The sequence below is a fragment of the Numenius arquata genome, chromosome 19 (genome assembly GCF_964106895.1).
Source record: "Numenius arquata chromosome 19, bNumArq3.hap1.1, whole genome shotgun sequence".
In the NCBI taxonomy this organism is placed as follows: Eukaryota; Metazoa; Chordata; class Aves; order Charadriiformes; family Scolopacidae; genus Numenius; species Numenius arquata.
In genome coordinates this window covers 2,765,413-2,788,652 of record NC_133594.1, presented here as the reverse complement: position 1 = coordinate 2,788,652, position 23,240 = coordinate 2,765,413, and the positions used below count along the sequence as shown (strand labels likewise).

The 23,240-nt window shown below is 51.2% G+C and overlaps 1 protein-coding gene and 1 long non-coding RNA gene across 2 annotated transcripts; one reads left to right on the top strand and one right to left on the bottom strand.

Moving 5' to 3' along the window:
* The first annotated feature begins 931 nt into the window (after positions 1–931).
* Positions 932–4,496, top strand: LOC141473695 (uncharacterized). Its single transcript, XR_012463598.1, has 3 exons — positions 932–1,129; positions 1,475–1,576; positions 3,692–4,496. It is a non-coding gene; the product is annotated as an uncharacterized lncRNA (long non-coding RNA).
* A 1,515-nt stretch (positions 4,497–6,011) lies between these two features.
* On the bottom strand, positions 6,012–15,736 carry TMEM268 (transmembrane protein 268). Its single transcript, XM_074161287.1, has 8 exons — positions 15,418–15,736; positions 13,493–13,602; positions 12,820–12,927; positions 11,132–11,281; positions 9,849–9,959; positions 8,092–8,172; positions 7,051–7,236; positions 6,012–6,235 (listed from the first exon to the last, which is right to left on the bottom strand). The coding sequence occupies exons 1-8, from the start codon at positions 15,521–15,523 to the stop codon at positions 6,056–6,058; spliced, it is 1,032 nt and encodes a 343-aa protein (XP_074017388.1). The 5' UTR covers positions 15,524–15,736; the 3' UTR covers positions 6,012–6,055.
* Between the last annotated feature and the right edge of the window lie 7,504 nt (positions 15,737–23,240).

Genomic DNA, 23,240 nt, shown 5'->3' with positions numbered 1-23,240 from the left:
TGTTACTGCCTACAACTTGTGTGCTAGGGATGTCACCCTTACCTTCCCCTGCGTACAAAAGGACATGGTATAAGAGGGTTTGAAGGTCTGTCTGGGGGAGAGAAGGATATTCTTGTCCCTGCAGTGTTCAGACAGTGGCAGGAAATGAGAGGAAATAATAGAATCATAGAATGGTTTGGGTTGGAAGGGACCTTGAAGATCATCTTCTTCCACCCCCCCTGCCCTGGGCAGGGACACCTCCCACCACACCAGGTTGCTCAAAGCCCCCTCCAGCCTGGCCTTGAACCCCTCCAGGGATGGGGCAGCCACAGCTTCTCTGGGCAACCTGGGCCAGGGTCTCACCACCCTCACAGCAAAGAATTTCTTCCCCAGATCTCCTCTCTTTCAGTTTAAAACCTTTACCCCTCATCCCATTGCTCCCCTCCCTGATCAAGAGTCCCTCCCCAGCTTTCCTGGAGCCCCTTCAGGGACTGGAAGGGGCTCTAAGGTCTCCCTGGAGCCTTCTCTTCTCCAGGCTGAAGCCCCCCCAACTCTCTCAGGCTGTCCTCACAGCAGAGGGGCTCCAACCCTCAGAGCATCTTCAAGGCCTCCTCTGGCCCCATTCCAACAGGTCCACGTCCTTCTTACATTCCCTTTCTTCACCCCTGCTCCACACAAGCACAGTGCAGGCTGCAGCCATCCTCTCCAGCACAGCTTAGAGACCGCAGCACAAGGTTGACCTCCCCACACCTCAAACCTGGGTCCTTCATCAGCCACAAAGCACCAATAGCAGCTCCCTCTAGCCAAGGCCAAGCCACCTTTGTGGCATGGCCGGCTCAAACCTCAGTGCCCCTGCCCATAGCTGGTGCTCAGGGTGCTTTCTCCATCCTGGGAGTTGCAGGGATCCCCGTCCGGCATGGCACAGCCCTGCCCGGAGGCAGTGCTGGGCTGAGCCTGCCTCCCCGCGCATGACCGGGTGTTACTGGAGCAACATCCCTGCGGAACGGACGGAAGGAGGAAGCCAGGCTGTAAAGAAATAAAACCAACAACAGCAGAACTGACAGCGAGAGGAGAGAGAGGAAGAGACAGGCTGGCTGAAAAGGACAGCTTTGCTGAGCCCAGGAGAAAATGGTTTGAGTAATTATCAACGGTAAGGAAACCTCTTGTTTGAGGCAGGAGAGCTTAGAGGGATTTCTGCACTTTTAATATTCTGCATATTTTATGGCATTGCCTTGCGGGGGGAGAAAGGCTGGTGCCTGAGTGGTTTGAAACACAGCCAGACACAGTAACTCTCTTTTAGCCAGTTAAATTCAGTCCCTTCCAGTTCCTCTGCTGCTTCTGGCCATGATCTGCCACGGGTCCAGCATGACCCCCAGCAGATCCTCCTCCGCTGGGATCCTCAGCTCTCAGGGAAGTCCAGCTCTGGTCTCTCTGGGGAGGGATTTTCAGGGTTTGCATTACTGCGGCGAGCAGATGGTCTCTCCTTTCTCCCCAGCCTGCCGCTATGTGGCCAGGAAGATTGGGACCCTGTGTGGCCGAGAGCTCCAGGAGCCACCAACCTGCCCGATGCAGGCAGCCCCCCATAGACACCACCAAAGTAAGTCTCTGGGGACGGGGACGTCCACATGCTACAGCCCCAGCTGTGCTGGGGACAGAGGGACCAGGGTTCATGGGCTGGGGGTGGGACATCTCCTGTTGCTGCCCACTGTCTCAAGCAAGCTGCTGCCCTGCCCATGGGGGAGATGTGCAAGGTCCCCATCCATCCCTGCCTGTGCTCCAGTGACCAAAGCCTTCCTCAGAGCTGGGAGCTTTGTCTGAGGAAGAACCGTCACAGGTAGAAGTTGCAAAAGTTTATTTTCTTTCCTGCTTTACCTTCCCTTGCTGAGTTTTGCCTTTAAATGTCATGGCTGCATCCCAGCCCCTGAGAGAGACGATGAGCAAATACCAGCCTTTGGAAGGGGGGACAGAGTCGCTCTGGGGGTAATCAGAGGGGTGAGTGGATGTAACCTGCAGAAGCAAGGCTTCCCCAGGGCTACGTCCCCCTGGAGCAATCTTTGTTATTCCAGGCACTCTGCTAAATACCAAAGCACTTCACCACCCACCCCAGCTGGCAGCGAGAGATTTTCTGTCCTTGCTGCCAATCTTCCCCAGCCCCTTCCTGCCCCATTAAAACACAAAAATCACAATGACTTTGCAGATCACTCATGTGATGTCCCCAGGAGCAGCTGCTCCTCCTGTCCATCCCACATTCAGCATGGTGGGAATGATGAGGGCCTTCCTGGCTCCTCATCCTTGTCCCTTTCCCAGCCATGGGAATTCCTCCCAGTGAGGAGCTGCCCCCACATGCCCTGGTTGTGCTGCCCAGGCATTAAAGCTGGCTGTCAAAATGAAATCATTTTTTAACAGCAAACAGAGGAATGTCAGCATATGGGAAAGACCTGCCCCACCAATACCAGTTTCACTGGTTGGGCTGAGTCACTCCTGGTTGCTCTTGTGCAAACATGCCTCACGCTGTTCCCAGGCAGGAGCGCATTCCTGGGCAGCTGCCACCGTGGTCAGGTCGTGCCCTGTGGTCCCCTACCTCTGCCAGGAGCTTCAGGCTGTCTCAGGAGACGCAGAGGAGAGCCATTCCTTCTGCTGCTCCCGTGTACGATGGGGAAAATAGGAACTGCATGCCTAGGGGTGTCCTATAAAATCTCCAGAATATCACATTTCCTCTAAAAAACCAGCTGGATCCTTAGTGGGGGGAGGAGGTGGGAAAAAAAGGAGGTCTCCTTTCACTAATGCCTTAATTAAGTGCATATGAAGGAAAAGCAGAGCATTAATCTGGCCTGCAATGGGAGCCAGGACTTTGTGGAGGTCACAGGTGGGAAGAGCAGAGTAGGCACCTGGGTGTATCAGCAAGAGGAATCAACCTTCACCTTTGAGCAACAAAGTCAAGCTCCTTCCCTGCAGTTAATTGTTGGGTGTTAATCGCCATCAGGGGAGCTGCCCCAGCTGGCATGAGCAGAGGGTCTGGCCCCCTGCCTTTCTGGCAGGTTGGGCACACTGGCCCCTTGGCCACTCTGGATGGAGTGGGGGGGGCTGCACCAGTACAAAGGGCAATGGGGGGCTGCACCTCTCTTTATCACGGGGCAGCCCACAGCTGTGAGCTCTGCAGCACCCCAGGAAAAGCTAGCCCAGGGCATGAGGACCATCCAGCTCAGCAGAGCACAGATACATTGGGAAACGTGGATGGTCTGCAGGCACCTGTGGTGCCCAGGTCACAGCTTGGAAACTGCGGAGCTTTATCCCCTCCTCGCAGCCTGGTGGGCTCTGCGTTCTGTGTCATAAACCTGGCCCAACTCCCTCACACTTACCCAATGTTGCTTATGGTTCCCATCAGGAGGTTTTCTGAGCACCTTGCCAGTTCACACCTCAGCCTTGTCCCTTCAGGAATAATCATAGAATCATAGAATGGTTAGAGTTGGAAGGGACCTAAAAGATCATGGAGTTCCAACCCCCCTGCCATGGGCAGGGACACCTCCCACTAGAGCAGGTTGCTCAAAGCCCCATCCAGCCTGGCCTTAAACACTTCCAGGGATGGGGCATCCACAACTTCCCCAGGCAACCTGTTCCGGTGCCTCACCACCCTCACAGGAAAGAATTTCTTTACTCCCCCCTTGGCTAATCCTGCACCCCCCTCTTGTCTCTGATGCTTGTGCGTTTGCAGATGTAAAGGCTGAGGTACCAGCAACCCCCCAAGCAAGAGCTTCGCTTCCCAGGAACAGCAGCCCCGTCCAAGAGCAGCCCTGCAGGTCCTGAGGGTAAAAGCCCTCGTGGTCCTCCCCTGGAGGCCACGAGCTTTCTTCCCACTGGTTTTCCCAGGGAATCCGTTTGCTGGGAATCCTGCAGCCCAGGGATTGGAAAATATCAGCAAATCCCTCCTGCACCTGCTCTCAACACAGAAGCATGACAATAGAAAATGTCCTGATCGGTCCCTCGTTACCAGAACTTTCTAAGTGGCAGGAAAAAAAATGGCCAATGTTTATCAGATGCTCCTGGCACTTTTGGGCCACGGAGCAGCAGGGGAGGAGCACGAGCCATTGCATTCTAACAGCAAATTAGATTTTTATACTGTGAAACCAAATTGTGCTCCTAGTGGTATTGGTATGCATTCAGACAATTTCCAGGAAGGTAAAACCAGCTCCTGAGCTGGAGTAAGGAGTCTTAGAGCTTAGGTCTGTGGAAATCCCATGATGTTCTGTACAACACCCCCTCCCCATGCCCAGTAAGCTGGTGAAGCTGTCCCTACTGGGCAGCCAGCACCCCAGAGTGATGTACAGCACCCACAGAGCAGAGGGAGCTGCAGGGACCGCAGTCGGGTCCCCCCCTCCACCGATACCCCCCCCCCACCGTCACAGAGAGCAATGACAGCAGACTCGCAAACTCCGCTCACGCGGGGAGGAATCTGCCCGACCCCGTCCTGTGACAGCCCGAGCCGAACCAGAAATAAAGATGGATGAGAAGAGGCTGGCTGAGAGCGTGGTGGTTTTTTCCTCTGGGAAGGGGTTTGCTGCAGTTATGGTGTTTGAACAGGCCGATGCGCGGGATGGTACGTTGGCAGCACCGGGGCACACCGGCGAGGCTTTCCCTGCTGCTCACGTAGGGAGAGATGGAACTTGTCTCACCATTGCTGGTGACAGAAACAACAGGAGAGGGGACAGAGCCATCCTGCACCCCTGGGGAGAGCTGGCTGTGAGCTCCTGCATCTCCAGGGCTGCCCCAAGTGATGCTTTGACCTTCAGTACCAAAGACTTTTCTGGTACAATATCACATGAGGGGGAGATGCTCAGTGGGATGATGGGACATACACAACTGAGGGATGTGCATAAACTAGGGATCTTGATTTTAAAAACCTCCTGGCTTTGTGTGGGACCCATGCGGAGCCATGTTCAGGCGGGAGAGGCACAAGGCCTGCCTGGGAGGCTGTGGGTCTCTGCAGCAGATGGGGCAGGCTGGAAGGTGCAGAACAGACCCCAGCCTCCTATGCATTCAGCCACAGCAAGGCTGGAAAACACAGACCTTAGGACTCTTTATTCTCACCATCACCGCTTCCTAGGACAGCTATCGCCACCAAACTGTGTGGTTCGGTGGTCAGGTAAACATCAGTGCATGCAGCCACCTGAAATTCATGGAAATGCCTGGCTCTGGGGACAGAGGAAGCCACCAGCAGTTCCTGGACCATACAGCAGTTCTCCATTCATGGGCACTACCTGAGCACATCACCTTGTAGGCTTACAGCTCTTCAGTTCCCACTCCCTTAAGGACTCTCAGCAAATGTGGAGGTCTCCTGCTCACCAACGGCAAACGCAATGGGAGGGGAAGAGGAAAGGAAAACCAAAGGAAATCAGCCTGTCCCAAAATGGAACTGAAAAGAAAGTCTAAAAAGAGCTGTGCTCCAGGATGCCCTACACAGGGCCCAGTGCCTTCTTTAAGGCCTCATCCCATGGATCATGAAGGTGTCCATCACCCTCCTCCCAGGGGAGGCAGCAGAAGTGGCAGGTACCGAGCACTGTCCCGAGCTGTTTCTTCACTGGAAAGTTTGCCAAGTCATGAGCTGAGCCATTGTCCACGCCTGTCACAAGACAGAGCTCACTGTCACTGACAGCTATGTGACGCAAACGTAATCCAGAGCAAACATCACATTTACAACATCGCTATGCACACATTTTCCCTGTCTTCCTTGTACCCATGTACTTCATTTTGAAGGCATGGGGTTGGCACTATTACCCATGGCTCTCCGAGGCCCCCAGGGAAGAGCAGTGGGAAATTTCCCAAGGGATCTGCAGGCTGTCCCCAGCTTGTTTCTGACCCTCGGAGCAGCTCCTTCCCACCAAGCTGGTGGGCAAGCATAAGGTCCCAAAGGTGAGCAGCTTCCTGGTGTGTCCTGCATGTTTGATTTAGAGTCATACTTCCACTCGTTCATCTGGGTAAGTCCAGGATGAGCGATTACAGCCCTCTTCTCTACCCCACAGCTTCTTCACACTGTAGTGTATGGACAGCTTTTATTTCAGCCTTCCCCAGCCCCCTCCGGTCACCTGCCCGTGAACCAGCTCCGGTGTGTGTTGAGCGCGGTGGTCTCTATGAACTGGCAGAGACAGGGCACGCTGCTCTGCTCCAGGTGGCCCCCTGTCACAGCCCGAGGGAGCTGGCCGGTGACCAGGAGCCGGACGTAGCATCCGCTGAAGATCACCAGGAGCTGCTGGGCCATCACCTGGAACGAGCACAAGAAGTGTCAGAGCAGGGCATCAACCTGCGGGAAGCGTGGATGATGCATTAAAAATACCATTTTCTCCCTCCTTCAAGGACTGTCCTTGTCTGAAAGAAACAGGACAGGAGCCAATGGTATATATAACTGTCCCAGATCCCCTTCTGGTCAGCAGTGCTGGCACACTGTCCCCAAGGGGGGAGTGACATGAAATGACCACTCGCCAGTGGGTGGCCGGGGAGTCAGGCTGTTGGGGACCTGCCTGCTCTGTCACTGCCTCCTGGTGCTTTGCTTTTGCCTGTAGACAGCCAGAAAGCTTCAATCTGCAGGGACGTCACCTGCACCGAATTAGCTTAGTAACAGTAAGGGGAAAACTATAAAATAAATCAAAATCATCCCTTTTGAAGCTTCTTGCTGAGCGGGAATGAGGACACATTTGTTGCTCAGCATGGCACAAGTCTTTGAAGGCATGTTCCACGGAGGAGACAAAGGCTGGGCAGGGCCATGCCTCATCCCCATCCCGGACACAGGCGCTGGATCCCTGCGCGGACCCTGGGAGAGGTTGTCTTCCAAACAGCAGCAAGGAAAAGCCCAGCCCATGAATTCCTCAAGGATTAAACACTGACTGCTCAGTAAGCATTAACTGCTCAGCAGTGTCAGGGCTGGAGAAGGTGTTTACAGACCTCCAGGCTTCCAGGTGCTCCTATGGGTGAAAAAGGAGGTGTCCCCATGCTTGGTGGCTGCTGGGACAAGTTTTGGAGTCAAGGTGACGGGGGAAATAATTTGGCACCTCTGTCCATTGGGGAGGGATGCTTCATTACCTCTGGTGGGCCCTCAGGAACAAGGCGGAGCAGCTCGTTGCATGTCACAGGCTCTTTATTTAGGTTCCCTCTACTGGATAAGAGAGGGGACTCTTCACACGAAGCCTCCTCCTCCGTCCCTGGGTCAGGCTGAACTGTTGCCTCCATGACCACACAGAGCTGGTCCAGGCTGTGCCGCAAGCCCGACTGCGAGAGAAAGAGATTTTGGGGCATCTCCAAAGGCAGACAGCAATAGTGTCCTGAGGACATCCTTTAAAGGGCATGATTTCCTCTGGCATGTTTTTTACTCCTGGGAATTATCACCCCAAGAGTCAAAACAAGCATTGGCCAAGAGTGTCTTCATTCCACAGCCCTGCTGCCATCAGCTGCTGCTCCCAGCAAGATGGTCACAGCCTAGCACAGAGAATTTTGTCTTTAAAAACAGCCAATATGCGAATCTGTGTGTTTCTGTCCATCTCCTGATCTGCCTCTGTTGGCTTATGCCTTGAGATGAGCAGCCTTGAGGTTTTCGGAGGGTTATACCCCCTTCACCTCCCATCCCACAGCCGTGCTCAGCCAGGGCAATTCAGTGCTGGAGAGCACAGTGTTTGTGTATTATACACCCGCACAGGGGAAAGTGTTTTCTGAAGGCCAAGAGGACAACATTTTTATACGGTTAACTCAGTCCAGCATTTACTTGTTCCTCAGGCTATCCCATTTATTTCAGGAGGACAGCTCAAGGTGTCTGCTATTTCAAGTTGTGGCACATGCTTTCAAATTTGCCCTTGACTCCTGATGACTTTCCTTTATTAAAGTTGTGTGGTTAATTATCCAGACACACACGTAACACGGTTTAAACAAATTCCTACTGAACTGGGCACCAACAGACGCAGTTTATCCACATCCCAGTCTGTCCAGCTCTCAGTTCACAGAAGGGGATGTCCAGAAGGACACTCAAACACTCGGTTCTCCTTGCCCACCTCCATCCCACTAAAGTGGGGACGTAAGGGTGGACCTACACGTGTCACCATAGGATCTTGGGCTGTGCCCACCGTCACTTACCTCTCGTGTCCTCTGCAGGTCCGTGATGTGAGCTGACAAGGACTGGAGGCAGCGCTCAGGGCTGAAGTGCACAAACCACAGCTGGGACAGGCAGGGTTAAGGAAGGGTCTTTCCACGCTTCCTCCTCCGTCTGCATGCGGATCATGACACCGACCTCGCAGGAAGCAGAGCAAAGGCAGGTGGTGCCCATGGGATGCTCAAGATGCAGGAACCAAATAACACATCATGGGGCTAATTTTAAGCCAAGAGGGACTGGGCTAAGGCAAAACCTCAAGATAAAGGGGAAGAGAAGAGGGGGTAGCAGGGAAGGGGGACATAGGCCCAGAAGGCAGCCAGTCCTCCTAGTGCACCTCCTGCACTCTGGAGGGGTGAAAACTGGGATAACTCAGGGCGATTGCCCATCACTCATCTCAATGGCCTTACATCTGTATAAACTGGTGGGTGACCTTGACTTAACTCCCCAAAACTCCTTCCTCCTTTCTTTCATTTTTTTCTACAAATTCACCCCATTTACTTTTTTTGCAAGATTTACTGTACTTGGTGCTTGCCTTCAGGACAGAGGCACTGTTTGTGAAGAGCCTACCAAGAGCGTGTTGGGGATGCCAACTTTGAGAGCAGCAGCCCCCCAGAAAGCAGGCAAAGGTCTGCCCTTGTACATCTACCTAAGCTGCCATCATCAAGGTGATTCAGGAACAACATAAAAACTAGAGGGTTAAAATGGATCTGACTTTGGAGCAGACTGAGAAATTGTAGGTCCTTGGGTTGTTTTTTGCTCTTGGGCAGTTCTGGGACACGTAAGTAGAGGTGAAGGCTCCTTGGATTAGTCCTCACTGAAGTGCAAAACTATGCTGGTCTGAACAAACATGTAATTCAAGTTCTTTAGTGTTTCTTCCTCATTCTGCATGACTTCAACCATGCCAGCCCTCCTGCAGTATTCCCTGCACCCTTCTCTGGCCCTGTGCTTCACCCTTGGTTCCCTCTCCATTTCTATTTCGTACCTCTCTATGTAGATGGGGTAGAGTGAGTTCTACCAGCAAGTCTGGGAGACCATCTCTCTCACCTTCCTGTGACACTTCCGTGCTGTCTTAAAACTCTCTTCTTTCCCCTAAATCTTTGTCTAGTCCGGAAAAGGTATATCTAAAAAGCAGCAAATGAGCTTCCTCCTACCTGGTGTCTTCAACCCTCATTTTTAAAAGGCCATGAAGGTCAGAAGTGCTTGGCAGCTACAGACCTGGCTGCCAGGCACGCCTCATGAAATCAAATTCTTTAATGTGCCTGAAAGAGGAAGCCCAGGGCTACAAAACACCCAGACAGCAGAGACACTTGGATGCTGTTGGCTTAGTTTGTCTCTGCAAGGCAGAACATGAGCTCCCGGGGATGGGAACTCTGGTTTTCTTTGTGCTGGGTTGGGTTTTTTTGCCATAGGCACATTGGTGTCACTCTGCTTGTAATAAGAATCATCATTGTCATGTAAGTGTAATACACTTTCAGGAATAATTGCCTGCCCAAAGGACTAATCCCACTTCAATCTTTTAGACTCATTATTTCATATTGCCTTTGGGCATGTCTCAATCTCCACTTACAGGAAAAGAAAAAATACCCAATCCCTCTTTCCATTCAATAGGAGAAAAGAAAAATCAAAAAAATTCCAGAAATCCAACGCACTGGACATCCTCATGGATCATATAATCAATAAATTCCTCCATGTTATTAGCTACCCAGGAGGGGGTACAAGTGATTCCCTACAGAAAGGATACTTGTAGGATGTTGTGTGGCCCATCCAGGGCATCTGTAATCCCCAGTATTAAACTGTGTTTGATAAAGATTTCATTGACGGCTGCCAGCCTCACATCTGTGTTCATATTTATCTATTAAAGAATGCAGGAAAAATTAATGTGCTTTGCAGAAAGGGTTGGGCCAGCCTACAGCTACAAACCACAGCTGGATAATCCCAAATACCACATCTCTGGAAGGAAAGCAGTGACAAGAGCAGTCTGTGGTCAGGCAGGATTGTCACCAGCCATCAGTGTCAGGCCGGCCACCGCTAGTGGATATCTGCACGGCCAGAGATCTCACTAAGGATTATTTCTTTTCTAGATGGGATGTCTGAAGTGGAGTGAACTTCTACTATCATGTCCTCTTTTCCTTTCCCAACAGTCACTGAGTAAAGGACTCCTTTCCTGAACCTCTGCGCATCCACACTTTTGCCCCGTTTCCCTTTGCAACAATCACTGCAAAGCTGTCATTAGAGACTTGCCCCAAAATCCATTCAAAGCAGTGCAAAGACCCCTCTGGATTTTGAATCAAGCCTTTCCAATACTAATCTTCAGATCGCTCCTTAGAAATTTCCATACTCCTGTGATTCCTACAAACAAAACTTGACAACAACCAAGCAGTGGATGCTGGAGGATGGTTACCTCTCATGTTAACATCGTCTCTGTGTTTTATAACTTTGTTGCAGCTTCTCTGGGTTAGAATCATGGAATGGTTTGGGTTGGAAGGGACCTTAACAATCATCAAGTTCCAACCCCCCTGCCCTGGGCAGGGAGACCTCCCACTAGACCAGGTTGCTCAAAGCCCCATCCAGCCTGGCCTTGAAGCTAGGAGCTGCCTTTTTGTCCAGAGCACCACAGCAACAGAATTAAACAATCCTATTAATGGCTTCACACAGCCGAGACTGCAAGGACCATTGTCAGGAGCAGGACAGGAGCCAGCTTTGCTGACAAGGCCCTGTGGTTGGCCACCAGCCGTGGGAGCGTGAACCATGCTCAGCATTGGGTTGCTTTATCTCCAGCAACAGCAGGCACTTTGAGCCTGCCTGCTGGGCTCCAGCACCTACTTTTTAGGCATTACAACATCTAACTTGGCTGTAAAACATCCCTTGCCTGAACCTGATCTCCAAGTCTGCTGTAAAAATATTCCCTTCCTCCCTGGATAAATGTGTTCTTCATACATATCTAGGAGATGACCCAGGTCCCAGCGCGTTGGTGGGAGGGGGTCCTGCTCCCCGTGTGCCCACTCACAAGCTGCCTCCTCTCACCTTCCTCTGGCGACGATCGATAACCAGTATCACAACTACAGTGACTACTACAGCAGCCAGGGTCACCAGCACACTGGCCTCCCAGTAGCGTCCAAAGGAGCACAGCTGGACTGTGGAGTAAATGTTTGTCCAGAGAGACACGTAGAAAACCTATAAAAAACCAGAGAAACCGATGGTACTCACAAAACTATGAAAGTGAGAAAAGTCAAGAGGGGAAGAAAACTACCAGCGTAATACCTTGCCATAAATTCAGTCACACGAGATTTTCAGAGGGTGAGAAAGGACAGAAGTCCTTTCCAATAATAAATAGCAGAAAGAAAGGACTAGAAGGACTGAGCGAGCGCTAGTTTATTATAAAAAATTACTGGTCATCAAAGACGGAGAGTGATTTATTAACAATGATTCATACCTAGGAAGGATTTCAACTGAGTTCTTCCATTTAGATAAGAAATGCACTCACTGAGGCATATTGATAATACTTCTAATGGCCCCTGTATTTAGAAAGCTCCTATGTCAAAGCACTCAAGGTGCTGCAGAGACTACTCAATTACAGTAACGCTCAAATGGTGGACACAGACACGGGGCTCAAGGACTATGTTAAGGACTAACAAACATAAGGCATAAAGGCAAAACTGAATTCATTTGGCCTTTACTTCAGATAACATGGATTTGGGCAGGAGATGATTGCCTAAAAGCAAATACGACGTGTACAACACAGAGTGTCATAGCATCATCTGGCAATAATATAACTCATTTGCACTAAACAGGCACCAAAACCCTCAAAACACTGAGCACCAGTTCCTACAATACTACTGAAAAGATGAGAAGACACATATAATGGCTATCCAAAAAACTAAATGCAACTAAAATCAAGGAGTCAGATTTTAGCATGCCCTCAGCAAGCTGTAAAGTATCAACCTTACAGTAGATCATAGAATGGTTAGAGTTGGAAGGGACCTTAAAGATCATGCAGTTCCAACCGCCCTTCCCTGGGCGGGGACACCTCCCACCAGACCAGGTTGCTCCAAGCCCCATCCAACCTGGCCTTGAACCCCTCCAGGGATGGGGCAGCCACAGCTTCTCTGGGCAACCTGGGCCAGGGTCTCACCACCCTCACAGCAAAGAATTTCTTTCTAGTATCTAATCTGAATCTTCCCTCTTTCAATTTAAAACCATTACCCCTCATCCTATCACCACATTCCCTGATAAAGAATCCCTCCCCACCTCTCCTGTAGCTCCCTTTAGGTACTGGAAGGCTGTTATAAGGTCTTTGGAGGAGCTTCCTTACCAGAAGTAGCCAAACAAGATGAGACAAGCAACTCAGTAACCAAAGTTGACTGGTTCATTGGTCTGAATTAGCATCAGGACTAGAATATCTACAGATTTTTAAAATCAAGTTAAAAAAAGCACCTGGTGTAGGTAACACCACCTCAGCATGTGCTGGTCATACAGCAAAGGACAAGCCACTTCTGTGGGACTACCAGCAAGGGGCTGGAGAAGGTGCCTTACCCTCCATTCTGTGAACTGGGATTTCCAAAGGAGCCTTAAGCCCGCTAGGAGGTGTGAAAACCAGTATCCCTTCCCCATCCAACCCCCTCTCCCTCCCTGAGCACAAGAACTCCAGGTATTCTTGCACCTCAGCAAGCGCATGTCTATGACAAGCCTGGGAGAGACCCCACCATCCTTACCACAGCGATGGCTATCTGGAACACCCTGGAGTTGTAGAACATGTACCGTCTCACTTCGGGAGTCAGGACAGCATCCTGGATCATCCTTCTCCACTCATCTGCTGCCACCTGCTCAGGGAGCAAACAGCAAACTGGGGCCACCCTCCAGTTTTGGGCCCACAGTCCCACCAGAACTAGCCTCATCAGTCATCGTGGGGCCAAGGCTGGCAAAGCAACTCAAAGTTCTGTCCCAGAGCACTCCCTTCACACAGAGAACACCTCCAATCTCATCCATACAGCTGTCACAAACCAAAAAGTCATGTTCTTGACTCATTTGCAGTGAGTAATATCTCCCTGGAAAGTGCAGGGAAAGTCACTGCAGAACAAGAGAGAACCACCTTTTCATGACAAAGGACAAGACAAGACAGATTGTCTTGGGGATGTTCCATCCCATTAGAGTGACTTTCAAGCCACTCACTATGTTGAATGGGTTTCTTCATGGAGGTTTAAGAAGTTCATTACAGTTGACTTGCAGTCCACGGGGAATAGACTGAAGTTGAACTGAAACAAGCCACTCAAACCAAAAACAAGAAGAAAAGCCGTCTGTGATGTGGGTGCAACCACAAATGATGCTGATCTGGGCAGCATTCAGTCCTACAGGGTCCCCAGGGGAGATTATGCACAAGGAGCTTACCTGAACCCCAAGGGACTTCAGTTTCTCTGCACAAAGCTCCATGTCGAAGGAGGTAGCTGAGCAGTTGTTGTCCGTGCTGAGCACCATGAGCACCTGGCCATTGAGGGGTTCTGCAAGAGCCAAAAGGAGCCATGACATGGGTTTTTCTCCCAGCAGCTAAGGAGCACGTGGCAAAGGGAATGCTGAGGAACACGGACCACCCTGACATGTTTTAAATGGATCCAGAACCCCCCCTTGGACATTTCTAAGAACATCACAATGAGCTTTGGAAGCAGCCTGATGTCCCTTGTAAGGAAACAGCCTACAAAAAGGAAGGAAGCCCCAAACACATTCCAGGAGTGAGCAGTCAGAGATAACATGAGGACCTGATCTTCAGCAGGATAATGTCTTGCCTCACTGATCCCTAACTGAAAGGACAATGGACTCAAGCTGCACGGTGGTGCTAAGGTTATCTACCTCTTAGAGAGATCCCCCATTGCCTACCCACCTCACCCATCACAAGGAAAAGCTTGAGCGATCAAATTAAAGCGCTTGCCAATAATCACATTGTCTGGGATGCCACAGGGCTGCACTGGAGCACGAGCCCAATAGGTCCTCCAGAGTCAAGGTCCCTGCTCCAGCAGTGCTCCTGGGCAGCATGGCTCTGCTCAGGGCTCTCAGCTTCCCAGTTTCAGCCTGGGCTGGGATCAGAGATGCAATCTAGAGACCCAAGCTGCAGTCAGGAGCCTAGAAAGTGTGAAGACATCCTGTCCTAGATTTGAGGAGCAAGCTGCTTGGAGTCAAGGCAGAGCAGGAGGCTGTGGCACAGGAGAGGTGTGATCTCCAGGCATCCCATCTAGAGTTTACAGAAGCTGTGCTATGTCAAGAGGAAGAGATAGGGTCTAAGGAAGTGCCTTGTTCAGATGAGATCTTGTTTCACTGAGACGTTTCACCCAGCTTTTCTTCCCCTTTGCAGATCCGGGGTCAGCCTGGTGTCCCCTGGGGGGACATCTCACTGAAATGCTACTTAGTGCTCTCCCAGACGGCTGTGCACAGTGTGCACTTACCTTTCCCTTCTCTCCCACTTACGTCCTCCATCCTCATCATCTCTTCCCTGCTCAGGAGCAGGAGATGCCAAATGAAACAGGGCAATTACATTACAGCAGGGGGTGACCGCATCGAGTCAAAAAAGGAAGAGCAGATGCATCTGAAACCTCCAGGATAACAAGGTCCTGTTTGTTTGCTGAGGTTTATCTCTTCCTGACACAGAGCAGTGGAGGCGGTGAGTGTAAAGCAAGAATAAAAACAAATGATTGGGCTCGGATCTCCTGTTCTCCATGGCTTTGGTCAAGTTTGGCGCAGAGTCTGGCAAGTTGGGTGCCAGGCTGAGACACCTGAGATGTGCAGAGGGGCTCAGCTCCTTGACCTCTGCTGGAACAGCAAGAGCTGCTTCGCCCCTGCAAAAACTGAGCTCTGAGGAGGTGCCATGGACTGAGCAACCAAAAAGGGGTGCCCTGGTGAATGGTGGGTGGAGGTCTCGGTGAGAAGAGCCATCCATGGCACTGCCCTCTGTCTCTGCACAGCACCTCAGGCAGTTTCAGGAGGGGTGCTGCAGAGAGGGAGCAAACTGTTACCACGAAAGGGAGTCACTTGGGAAGCACAGGCCCAGTTTCCCAAAGATTTCTTGACTTTTGAAGGCCAAGAGAGGAGGGCTTCAAGGGTCCTGGTTTTCAATAGGTGGATGTCCGTTCATTCCTATGCACCAGGCTTTCCAAAAAAGTCAAAGTGTCTCCATCCCCTCCCCAAAATGCCGAAACATCCATAATGTTTAGTTACTTTTGCAAATGAGATGCTGTTAATGAGCGTCTTTGAAAAAATCTGTCCTCTGGTGTTTTAAGGGCACCGTACTCAGCACCGCCTTTCTCCTCATCAAATTGCTCGCTTACCTTTCACCCACTGCAGGGATCCTTCCTTCAAATCACTCTTACAGTAGAGGATGGAGGAAAGCGACCCCTTTTTCTCAGTTCCACCAGCTTGGGTTTTATGGGCCATGCTGAAGGTGCCTCTCTTTGAGGGACTCGGTGTCGTATCGTCAGAAACTCAACACTTTGTATATCCACCTTATCTTTCACTGCCAAGAAACACCGATTCAGCCCCAAAGCAGCCGCTTGCTCTCCTTTCTGGGGAGCAGATTGTGAAATCCTCATTCACACTCCCACCGACAACTTCCTTGAGATCCCACTTTCCACGAGTAAGGAGGCATTTTCCAGCCCTGAAAAGACGAAAAAGAAAATCCCATGTCTTGAAGAGACAGCAAATAAAGGGTAACAGCCCAGACCACTCGGGTGCACTCTGCTCTTTGGACCCCACTCCCTGAGGATGTTATCACCAGGTAGGTGTCAGCCAGCTACAGGCGTGGTATGCACAGGCTCACCTTTTGCTGCCATTACCTTTTATTTTAAGTTCATAGGTGGAAAACTTATCCTTAAATATTCCTTAAACTATCCCAACATCCTGAAATATTCAGATTTTGTAAAAAGTTAGTCAAGGAATAAGCAGGTTTCCTCCTTGCAAAGCCAAAAGGCTTTTTGCTATCCCTTTGGGAAGAAAGCGGGGCCGGTGTGAATGCCCCTCCCCGGCAGCGACGCACCCCACGCGCTGACACGGCGGGTGATTCCCCACGGCACCAAGGAATCGGTGCAGGTGGAGGAAGAAAAACGCACCCACCGAAGGCAGGGGCAAGCAGGAGGTCTCACCCGGCAGCAGCGAAGCCTTCGAGGGTCCCTGCTGTCCTTCCCTCCCTTCTCTCCGCCACTGAGAGTGCGAGATGCCAACGGGGCACGTCCCCGTGGCGGGCACCCTGCCCACAGGTTTTCCAGGCAAAGGCTGCTGACGTAGGTCTCCAACCTCTTGCCAGGATCCGTGAGCTATTAAAGCAAATGTTTGGAAGACTCTGAAGTTTACTTTTCAATTATCTTTCACTCCTGCAGCTCAGCTGTGTCCGCGCTGGCTCTTCAAAACTATCGTTTACTTTTTCACCTCTGCTCTGTCTGTCTCTTGCACCAGGAGCCTGCTGCTGTCTCTTGGTGTAAGGGTCCCTCAGAGTCCTTCCAAAGAGTGTTGCTTTATTTGTGACTGATGGTGGTTGCTGCAATTACTCCCCCCGCCCCTTGCACAAAGCCAGGATGGTCACTGGTGGAAGGACTGTCGGAGAGGAAAATGAGGCAAAAGAAACAACACAAAAGGCTCTCCTGATTGCAGAAAAAGCCCACAGAAGACTGGAAACTCACGCTTAAAGGAATGAAGCCATGGTACACGTAGCACAAGAGGTGTGCAGTGTGTGTGTGTGTACACGTGATGGGCACAACGCCCGCTCTTCATCACCAGTGAGGTGAGGAGAAATTCTGCTGTACGTCGAGCAGGGCCCTTCCAGAGCCATTTCCTTGCAGAGCAGGGGCAGACACGTGCTACAGAGCACTTCTCCCAGCACTGAAAGGTGGATTCACACAGTGAGATTTCTCACTCCTTTCCCCTTTTGCTTTCAACCCCTTCAGGTTAGTGTCAAACAGGAGAGAAAATGAAAAACAAGACAGAAAAGCCTGCACAAACCAGCAGCAGAAAGTGAAAAAACAGCTGGAACAAAAGGAAAACCTAATTAAAACCTACCACCCTGTCATTGCTGCTGTCATGTTAAGTTAGAGATGAATCAAGGCTCTCTGGCATGGATGTGGAGAACTTTGAGTCCCTGGAGGACAGTCCCCAGGAAACGACAGCAAAGGGCACAGCAGGGTCAGGGAGCTCAGCCCATCCTGGGGCTGCGGGAGGGAAAGACCCTTCCCCAGCCAGGACCAGCTCGGCAGCAAAAGCAGCTTTGCTTTTACCTCTTCATGCAGCATAGACTCGTTTGGCTCCATTGCCTTTTACTGCAAAACGACTGCCCATTTTTAGAGATCAGCCCCCCCCAAACCTTCCTCTGCCTCCTGCTGTGCTAACACAAGGGGCACCCTCTCATCTCCTGCGCTCCCCAGGCTCTGTGTCTCTATATCTCTTATTCTTTATGCATTGCCAACATCCCTCTGGTGACTTTGCCTGCTTCAGGCTACGGACATTCCTTTCAGGACACCTCCAATCTCTGGCTGAACAGCAGAGAATCATAGAACGGTTTGGGTGGGAAGGGACCATAAAGCCCCCCCCCCCCCCAGTGACCCCCCTGCCCTGGGCAGGGACACCTCCCACCAGACCAGGTTGCTCAAAGCCCCCTCCAGCCTGGCCTTGAACCCCTCCAGGGATGGGGCAGCCACAGCTTCTCTGGGCAACCTGGGCCAAGGTCTCACCACCCTCACAGCAAAGAAGTTCTTCCCCAGATCTCATCTCAATCTCCCCTCTTTCAGTGTCAAACCCTTCCCCCTCCTCCTATGGCTCCCCTCCTTGATCAAGAGTCCCTCCCCAGTTTTCCTAGAGCCCCTTTAGGGACTGGAAGGGGCTCTAAGGTCTCCCCGGAGCCTTCTCTTCTCCAGGCTGAACCCCCCCAACTCTCTCAGCCTGTCCTCACAGCAGAGGGGCTCCAGCCCTCTGATTATTTTCATGGCCCTCCACTGGACCCATTCCAACAGGCTCATGTCCTTCCTACTCAGCAAGTCCTTCTGCTTCATGTCCAGAGCAGCTGGCAGAGGCTTACCTGGTCCAGCTCAACTCGTGCTCCTGGGGAGGCAGCTCAGCTCCCTCCTCCTCCTCCTCACTGTCCTTTATCTGCCATCATCCCACTCTGCACTGCCCAGGCGCCTTGACGACCCACCACGGAGCAGGGAGGTCTCTGGGCCCCCAGCCCCAACCTGCATGGAGAAGGTCGCTCTCTTCCCTGCGTCTCCTGGGGACCAGGGACCCGGCGCAGCTCAGCGGAGGCAAGAAGCCTCCACACCCCCACGCTACCTCTCATTACCCCAAGCTGCAAGCACTGACTTGCAAAATCTCCCTGGCACATGTGACTTTTCCCCCCAGGCTGGTTTCAGAAGCGTGGTTTTAACCCTCTAGAGTTCCTCAAAAGCGCTTCCCCACCGGGCGCAGCCGTTGGGAGGAGATCCCGCCGGGGGAGTTATCCTCACCTTTCACAGGGTGGGGGTCCAGAGCTGGAGCAACCTAAAGGTTGTGAAGAGCTGAAAAGCAGCGCAGACAGAAGGCTGTTCTCCTCCTCCTCCTCGATCTGCTGGGCAGGACTCAAGAAATCCCAAGGTTGCATCAGATTAGTTGCCGTGAATGCATTAGTGAGAGCCAAGCATCGACGACAGGGCTGGGGAAATCAGAAGAGGTGAAGGAACAACTCAAGGCTAAGAAAGGCTCACTGTATATTTAGCAAAAAAGTCGTGTTAAAGCACAGAGAAACAGGGATAACATGCAGGGGGAAGCTGTAACCCTCGAGAGAGGGTGGAAGTTTCCTCTCCAGCTGCCATACTCCAAATAAAAGCAGTGGGCTCGGAGACACGGTCAGAGAGACCCCCCCAAAAGAGCTTCACCTGCTGGAGGACACCATTCCCTTTCATGCAGAGATGATGCCAAGAGGGACCACAGGAGAAAAGACTTCTTTGCCTGGGAATCATGGTTTCACGGCTCACCAAAAGCTAGAGGATCCATGGAAGCTGGGAGCAGAGTGAATCGAGTATCTCAGTGACTGCTAGAATTAGCAAATAGTTAAAAAAAGGGGGGGGGGAAAGGCTTCATTGCAGTTCCTGTGTACACTTCCTGGAGAAAACGCCGTTCTTCTTGTGGAGGGATGAATTTCCGCAGCCCTGCTCGCTGCAGACATCACTGAGCGATGTGCTCATTACACCACGTGGCTGCATGGGGAGCAGAACTGCCTCCAAAACCACTTACCCACACGGGATCTTGTTACACTTGGAAAACTGGCAACTCCCATCGTAACGTCGTCCAGGTATTGAGAAAAATCAGATAAATCTTCTCGCTGCTGTCACTAGCTCAAGGCTCAGCTCAAATCCCCACCCAAGATAGGGCCATGCAAAGCTTTAAGGTTCTTTTGCAAACCCTCCTCATCAAAAGCTTTGGCTTCGCTTCCTCCTCTTCTCGCCCCCGCGAGGATCCTGACAGAGGGAGAAAGCGACAACCAAAGTGCTTCGAAAGAGCACTGTCAGCTCACCGCAAAAAAAAATGCCCGAGGCAAAACTCGGGGGGGGGGGGGGGGGGGGGGAAGAGGGGGGGTAATAAAATTGAGAGCAAGGTTCATAATTACACGCAGCGCAAACACCGCACACCTCTTGTTTAGCAAGACGTGCGTGTACGGGCTGATCTTGGCACCAGCACCACATCCCAGCGGCACCAATAGAAAAACCCTGCTCCTTTGGGAGGGGTGTTGGGAAAAAAAAAAAAAAGGAAAAAAAGAAAAGCTAATTCCAAGTTTAAAGCAATCCCAGTTTTGCTGCTCTGAAGCAGCAAAAAAGGCCACACACTATTACAACTATGATTATTTTATTACACGTTGTTATTATTATTATTATTACACACTATTTATACACACAAGCTGTGTGGCACGGTTGACACGCTGGAGGGAAGGGATGCCATCCAGCGGGGCCTGGACAGGCTGGAGAGGTGGGCTCAAGCAAATCTCATGAAGTTCAACCAAGCCACGTGCAAGGTTGTGCACCTGGGACATGGCAATCCCAAATACAGGTTGAATGGCTGGAGAGCAGCCCTGAGAAGGACTTGGGGGTGTTGGTGGATGAGAAGCTCAAAATGAGCCGGCAACGCGCACTGGCAGCCCAGAAAGCCCCCTGCTTCTTGGGCTGTATCAAAAGAAACGTGGCCAGAAGGTCAAGGGAGGTGATTCTGCCCCTCTGCTCTCCTGAGACCCCACCTGGGGTACCGTGTCCAGCTTCAGAGACCTCAACACAGGAAGGACATGGACCTGTTGGAACGGGTCCAGCAGAGGGCCACGAAGACGATCAGAGGGATGGAGCACCTCTCCTACGAAGACAGGCTGAGAGAGCTGAGGTTGTTCAGCCTGGAGAAGAGAAGGCTCCAGGGAGACCTCATAGCAGCCTTCCAATATCTGAAGGGGGCTACAGGAAAGCTGGGGAGGGACTCTTATCAGGGAGGGGAGCCATAGGATAAGGGGGAACAGTTTTAGATTGAAAGAGGGGAGATTAAGAAGAAATTCTTTGCTGTGAGGGTGGTGAGAGCCTGGCCCAGGTTGCCCAGAGAAGCTGCGGCTGCCCCATCCCTGGAGGGGTTCAAGGCCAGGTTGGATGGGGCTTTGAGCAACCTGGTCTGGTGGGAGGTGTCCCTGCCCAGGGAAGGGCGGTTGGAACTCGATGATCTTTAAGGTCCCTTCCAACTCTTCTATGAAATCTCTAGAAACTTCTAGACTGACAGGCTTTCTCTCTGCAGGTTTTCAACGCATCCCTTTCACAGCTATCTAAGGGACCGAGGAGGAAGCTCCACAGCAATTTAAACCAACCCAAACTCTCCTGAGACAGTTTTCCACCCAACCACCTGCCTGGACTTGCAGCTCTGGCCCAAAGGAGATGATGGTTCTGCAGGTCAGGTTGTAAGGAGCCAGGGCCTCCCAGCCCAACTCTTCCTGACAGTCATCAAGCCACATGCTCAGACACCTTTGGCAGGTGGTAGTTTTCTGACCATCTTATTTTGGGCGTGATTTTGACAGTTTTGCTAGGCAGGTGAGATCCTACCAGGCATCTTCTCAATCAAGCAGGTATCTTGTTGCCACATGCCCCACAAAATAGTCTATAAAATATTCAATAACTAATGTATTCCAATAAGCACACCATTGTAGATTCCAGTTGGACAATAAGTTGCTATTGTGTTTATTGTATTTGTACCTATGCCTTTATATTTGGGCTTCTGAGATGCAAAGATGTGTCTGTAACATTCCTGTCTCACCTCTTACTGGCCCTACCATAACTCCAGCATTAAAAATTTAAGCCTCTTCTGGACAACGGCAATTAACAGCGAATACGAAGTCAATCAGTAAACTAGAAAAAAAATTTAGAGAGGCAAAGGCTCACCAGAAATAGGGAATTATTTGACTGTAAAACAGAAAGAGGACACTGGCAGGATCCCAACGCAGACTGGAGCTGCTTCTGTTTCCTGGAGCCCAGCTGACACCCTCTGAAACTGGCCCGATTTAGAAATTAAGGCCTTCCCAAAATTGCAATGAGAATGAATGAAATGAAAGTGAATGAAAACGCAGGCGTCTCTGCTCCAAGAAGCATCGTCTCGACTGTATCATCAGCTAGTGCCGAATGGCAGGGGATTTGGGGATTTTTTTTATGTAAACCAGAGTTAAGGCAGCTTGAGGTTCACCTCGAGCTTCACTCACTGGTATCTACGAAGAAGCAAGTCCTGACTTACCATAAACCCACGGCAAAGCTATTTGCAAAGTCTCCCTGTCCTTCTTCACCTGCTCTTTGCCTGTTTTCTGCTTCCCAGCCTTACCTCTCTGACAATGAAGTGCTGAGCTCCCACCACAGCCTTCTCACGAGGGACACTTTCACCCCACAGCCAAATGAGACCCCACCTTTCCCTCCAACACGGTGAAACCAGTCGCCCGGGGCCAACAATTATCAGGGGACAAAACCCAACGGCGCAACACCAGGACACAGGGACAGCAGGACCCCAGGGGTGGTGATGCCGGAGGCTCTGCAGCCCCTCAACCTCCCTGGTAAAAAAGCAGTTAAAAACTAAATCTTTCCTTTTTGAAACGAAGCTGGTTAGTTCTTCCAGCCTCAGTTAACCGGGTGAAAAATCAAACTTCTGTCCTCCTTGAAACAGAGAGGTTTATTTAAAAACTTCTCCATTCCGTGATGGAGACTCCAGACTAAATAAACCCTTAACTCCCCATCAGCATCGTGCCGAGCCATGAGTCCCAAACCCCCCCGGGGCCCTTCGATGCCCTGTTCAATGAGCAATTTGTTCTCATCTCTTCCATGCTCAGCGTCCAGACAGGACATGGAGACCTCGCCACATTCCTGAGCAGAACAACTCTCTCACCTCCATCTGACACAGGACACTTGTATCAATAGGACTTCACTTCAAAAGCAAAACGTTTGCCGAGTCTGGGGGGGGGGGGGTTCACCCTCATCTTCCCAATTTCTGTGGCGCTGTACAGCCGGTGGTAGAATGCTGGGGGTTTGTGTGTTTGATTTCACTTTCTTAGTTCAGCCTTAAACTCCTCTTCGGGGAGTCTCATGCTATTGGTTTCAGATTATTTCTCCCATTTATCAAGATCCTTTTGAATTGTAATTCCCTCCTCTGTACTGCGTGTACCTCTTCCCAGCTTGGTGCCCTGGACATATATTATAACCATATCCCCTATTCCAGCACGCTGCATTAATGAATATATTACAGGGAACTTGATTCCAGGAAAAAATACACCCTCTGCTATTTGAAGTGTTTTCCCAGACTGACAGTACCCACTGGTACCTCCTGTTCCTGGGGACAACCCCATCCTCTGTCACGTTCTTAATATCATAAACATCATACCCCTCTACTTACCTTAATAATGTAATTATGTATCTCGATATCATAGCCCTCTGCTGCTCTGGAGTCCTCAGCACAGCAAGGACATGGACCTGTTGGAGCGGGGCCAGAGAAGGCCACAGAGATGCTGCGAGGGCTGGAGCCCCTCTGCGGTGAGGACAGGCTGAGAGAATTTGGGGGTGTTCAGCCTGGAGAAGAGAAGGCTCCGGGGAGACCTTAGAGCCCCTTCCAGTCCCTAAAGGGGCTCCAGGAAAGCTGGGGA

What these genes read in the sequence shown, in the direction of transcription:
- TMEM268 (XM_074161287.1), bottom strand. Translation starts at nt 15,523, where the DNA reads ATGGCCCATAAAACCCAAGCTGGTGGAACTGAGAAAAAGGGGTCGCTT. An exon ending in ACCTGCAGAGGACACGAGAG is followed by an intron (nt 7,237 to 8,091) that starts GTAAGTGACGGT and finishes TTTCTCTCGCAG; the next exon opens with TCGGGCTTGCGGCACAGCCT. An exon ending in TTCCTGAGGGCCCACCAGAG is followed by an intron (nt 6,236 to 7,050) that starts GTAATGAAGCAT and finishes TGCTCGTTCCAG; the next exon opens with GTGATGGCCCAGCAGCTCCT.